The sequence below is a fragment of the Orycteropus afer genome, unplaced genomic scaffold (genome assembly GCF_000298275.1).
Source record: "Orycteropus afer afer isolate SDZICR_OR568_19922 unplaced genomic scaffold, OryAfe1.0 scaffold00376, whole genome shotgun sequence".
Taxonomy (NCBI): domain Eukaryota; kingdom Metazoa; phylum Chordata; class Mammalia; order Tubulidentata; family Orycteropodidae; genus Orycteropus; species Orycteropus afer.
Window position 1 is genome coordinate 1863142 of NW_006921963.1, and position 4824 is coordinate 1867965.

Here is a 4824-nt window from a genome sequence, read left to right on the forward strand (position 1 = left end):
ATCGGGGGATCGGACTGCTGTGAGGGCCATCACATGCACAGTGGGATCGGACTGCTGTGATCCACAGGATTTCCACTGGCTGGTTTGTGGGGAGTAAATCACCAAGCCTTTCTTCCAGAACCAGACTAAACCAAAAACCCACTGGTGTTGACTTGATTCTAACTCATAGTGATCCCCGCTGGGTTTCCAAGGCTGTGAATCTGTATGGAAGCAGATCAATTCATCGTCCTTCCACAGAGAAGTTGGTGGGTTTGAATCACCAACTTTCTGGTTAGCAGCCAAATGCTTTCTCCACTACACCACTAGAGCTCATTTACCTAGAACCCAGAATGAGACTACCCTGTGCCAATTCCTGCCTTGCCACTTACTAGCTGTGTGTCCTTGAGCAAGTTGCTTAACTAGGGTTGCTAGATAAATATAGGACATTTGGTTAAGTTTGAATTTCAGGCAAGTAACAAAAAAAAATTAGTATAAGCATGTCCAAGTGTCTAGAACTGTTTCTGGCACAAAGTAGATGCTAAATAAATAGATATTGGATGAAAAATGTGTGTGTGTGTGTGTGTGTGTGTAATCCCTGGGCAGTGCAAATGATTAAGTGCTTGGCTATCAACTAAAAGGTTGGCAGTTCAAGGTCACCTAGGGACACCTCAGAAGAAAGTCCTGACAATCTATTTCTAAAAGGTCACAGCCTATGAAAACCCCACACAATGTAGTTCTACTCTGACACATGGGCTTGCTAGGAGTTTAGAGCCAGAAAGAGGCAGCATATCTCAGATTAAAGTATATATATTTCATCAGAAACCTTATTGCTAGAGAGAAAAAGGAGGGACTGCCTCTCTTTAGGCCACAGACTGATGTCCAGAAGAAAGAATGCAGATGCCATGGGGCCATCAGTCATCTCCAACAAGCGGTGTCTGGGTAAGTGGCTAACCACCAGCGCCCTGGTGTGCTCTGTAGCTCTGATGTGAATGTTGGTTGGTATTTCTGTTTCCATTAAAGACCAAGAAGAAGTGGAAGCAACAAAGACATAAGTGAGAACTTCACTCATTTGTCAATAATGAGAGTGACTTTCTTGCTGAATAAGAGTCTTAGTTTATTGTGGGCAAAATATACACACCAAAACATTCGCCAACACAACGGCCACATTTACTGTCCATGGCATTGATTAATAATATGCCACCCAGACAAGAGCTGTTGAATGTTGAAAGAGTAGTTCCTCGATGTCCTGTGCTATTCACAATGGAATGGCTGCAGACACACTACACTGACCCTGCACAGTAAACTTACCCTGCATTGTTGACACTTTCTCCATCACTTCTTTAAATCTAGACAACCAACAAATCCAGCTCTACTCTGCAGCGTTTACCAGCTTCCATGATTGTATATTCCCTCCATGATTGATTTCACGTTACCAACATGGCATCACTGACAGTAGAAGTGAGCCACTATAATTTTGAGAGTGAAATGTATTTCTAACCCTGGCCCCCTTCTCCAATTTGCCTGCCCCTTGAGAGAATACACAGAGGGGGTACAAGGGCTCACCTGCAGGCTGGCAATGGTGAAGGCAACATTCCGTGAATTCAGATAGGCCAGGATTCTGTGGGACAGGTCTGCCGTCCACGCGTGGGAGCTTCAGCCAAAGACAAACGGGAGAGGGTCACGACACGAGGTTCCCTACCAGCAGTGCTACATTAGCTGATGCCCAGGGGATTCCAGAAAGGACGGGCCAAATGGGCCAGGGATACTAGCAGCTTTGTCATTCAAAGCAGATTTCTTAGTCTAGCCCCACGGTGACAAGTTTCTAATCCTAGGACTCTGCCTGGATCCCATTCTCTTAAAGACAATGACCAATTTCTAAGCTATCTGCAATATTCTAATTCCCCTACCAATCCACTTAAATCCAAACATACTGATTTGGAAAGATGTCTTTAGTATATTAAGTTTAAAAAGCAGAGGCTGTGTGTACACAAGAGGCTGGTATATGTAGGTGGGACTGTGGGCTCAACATGTGGATTTGAATCCTGGCTTTATCTCTTACTTGTGTGATCTTAACCATATTTGCTTAATTTCTTCAGTTTCCTTTCCATGAAGTATGGGTAATAACTGTGAGAATTAAATTAGTTCACACATGTAAAGTGCTTAGAACACTAACTAACACACAGTAAATAAACTCTCACTAATTGCCTTTTATAATCCCATTTTTGTTGGCTGTAAGTAAATGAATGAATAACTGTCATGAAACAAAATATGTATGAACTGTTCTATGGTAAATGAATTTCTTCTGCAAACTTTCACCCAAATCACAATAAAAATGTAAAAAAATGAATGAATGAACAAAGAAATAAATAAAAATTTTAGCCTGAAAGAATATATCCAAAACTGTCGATTGGAGTTATTTTGGGGAGAAGAGTACTCACAAGGATCTTTCACCTTAACATAATGGGGAACCCCTATTGTGGGCTCCATGGCCACCATTTCTTTTCCTTCATGCAGCACCAGCCACTGCCACGGAGTCAGATCCGACTCATAGCGACCCCTCCTTGGGTTGACGAGGTGGTATCACTACGGAAATAGATTGCCTAACCTTCCTTCCGAGAAGTGGCTGGTGGGTTTGAACTACCAGCTTTCTGGTTAGCAGTCAAATGCCTTAGGCACTAAGCCACTTCACAGAACTCATCATATTAGGATTCCTTGTCAACATTTGTCTTTCACAGCGCTCTCGATCTCCCTACCCATGTCCCCAGGGCCTAACGCAGGCAGTGTGCATACAGAATGGCAGTGAAGGGGATGGTCCCTGGAGCCAGGCTGCTCAGTGCACAGGCCAGCTCCACCACTTCTTAGCTGTGACCTTGAGCAAACGATTCAGCTCCCTGTGCCACGGTTTCATTATTCTGTACAATGGGGGACAACAGCAGGACTACCTCAAGGGGTACTCATGAGGATTAGATGAGTTTAAATGGATAAGAGCACTTGGAACAGACATGCCTGTTCCAAGTAAGCCCTTGAAAAATGTTAGTTCCTCGGCTAGAGCAGAGAAAGAATAAATGTGCCCAGAACAAATGTATCTACTTTCAAACACTTGTGCAATGATTGATATTTCTGTAATTGGCATGCATTACTTTTTATAATTAAGAAAGGTCCACTCAGAATTTTTATTAAAAATCTATCCTATCTCCTTGGATAGAGTGGTAGAACAACGTGGAATGAAACTCAAAATCATAAAAAAAAAAAAAAAAAGACCAGGCTTACTGGTCTGATAGAGCCTGGTGAGACCCCCAAAACCCTAGCCCTTAGCCACCCTTTGGGTCTGGAATTGAACTCACTCCTGTGGCTTCTAGCCAAATAGACAGGCATCTAGAGTGAATATCTACACCAGGTAGATACAATCCTTAGCACAATCAATCACGGGGGAACAGAAGGGCAATATTTGCACAGGGAAATAGCTCACAGGGCAGGAATGCATAGGAAAGAAGGACACAAGGAAGAGGTAACTACAGGGAGGAAGTGGAAAGAGAGTGGTTACATTGTGCGGAACTGCAGTCAATCTCAAGAAACAAAATGTGTATGAACTGCTGTATGGAAAATGAATTTGCTTTGTAAACTTTCACCCAAATCACAATAAAATAAATTAAATATATAAATCTATCCTATCTCCTCCCCTCTCCCACTCTAGGATGAGTTACCTTTGAAACTGTATGAGATCCAGTAATGCTGCAATGAGAATAAAATGAAAAGACAACTTAGAAGGCAACGATTCCAGAGAGATCAGAGCCACAGTCTGCTTCACATTCTTGGAAGAAGTGAGGGGGAACATTACCATTCAGATAGCTTCCCTCTATTATTTCTTCCTAAAAGGCAAAGAGATAATATCAACTCTAACATCCAAAAGTTGGCATGTTCCAGTGAGGGTATTTTGATTAAAAGAAAAAGAAATACTCACTGCCATTTTGTGCAACAATGGATGCAAATCTGTAAGAAAGCCATTGTATGGATAACTAGAATTGAATTATATGACCTTCAAAAATACAAAGATGGGTTAGTAAAAGAGTCCCAAAAAGTCACTCCTGATGAAATTTTAGTGAATTTTAACCATACCTGTGTCCATATGTATGCAGTATGAGAAAACTGGTTTCAAAAATCCTTTTAGAATAATCCTGACAATCCTTCATACCCACACATCCTAAAACATTCTAAAGCATCATGTGCCTAAACTGATCTACACCAAAGACACTTCACTCCCTGACATGTGTACAAACCATGTAGAGTGATTCCTCACCAGACTTACCCTGCTTGGAACTTGGAACTCTCTGACTCGCCACTGCATTGCTCAGAAAAAGGAACAGGAAAAGGAAGTATGTCCTGGGTTCCTGGGACATTCTGTGGTTAACATAAGCAGAGAAGTGATTCAGATTTGTAGTTTAAAAAACTACTTCAGAACATTCAGAAGACACAAAGAAAAGACAAATAGACTCAGAACCCCTTAAGGTTTTCTGCATGTTTGTTTTTTTAGATATTTTTAAAAGTCCTTCTACTTTGTTCCATCTAACTCCCTATCCTAGTTAGTCTAGTCATCTCTCTCCTGGATGACTACAATGGCCTGTGTACATTCCCTTCCCCAGCCCATCCCTCTCAATCCAGAAAAGAGGAGTGGTTGACAGCATAGATTCTGTTATATCTGACAAGAGACTTGTATCTGAACATAAAAAGAAGTCTCAGAAGTCAGTAAGACAAATAAGCCAGTGGAATAAAGACACAAACTGAAACTTCACACACACACACACACACACACTCACACGGCCATCATGGAGTAACTGGCCATGGGTA

At 41.9% G+C, this 4824-nt stretch overlaps 1 protein-coding gene across 1 annotated transcript in view; it reads right to left on the minus strand.

The window, feature by feature from the left end:
• Positions 1 to 4376, minus strand: part of OTOA (otoancorin) — a 117837-nt gene extending 113461 nt beyond the window's left edge. Inside the window, exons 1-5 of the mRNA XM_007953194.1 lie at positions 4286 to 4376; positions 3941 to 3969; positions 3818 to 3848; positions 3684 to 3711; positions 1543 to 1630 (exon numbers count right to left, since the gene is read on the minus strand). Coding sequence (XP_007951385.1) covers positions 1543 to 1630; positions 3684 to 3711; positions 3818 to 3848; positions 3941 to 3969; positions 4286 to 4376 — 267 coding nt within the window. The remainder of the gene's footprint in view (positions 1 to 1542; positions 1631 to 3683; positions 3712 to 3817; positions 3849 to 3940; positions 3970 to 4285) is intronic.
• Between the last annotated feature and the right edge of the window lie 448 nt (positions 4377 to 4824).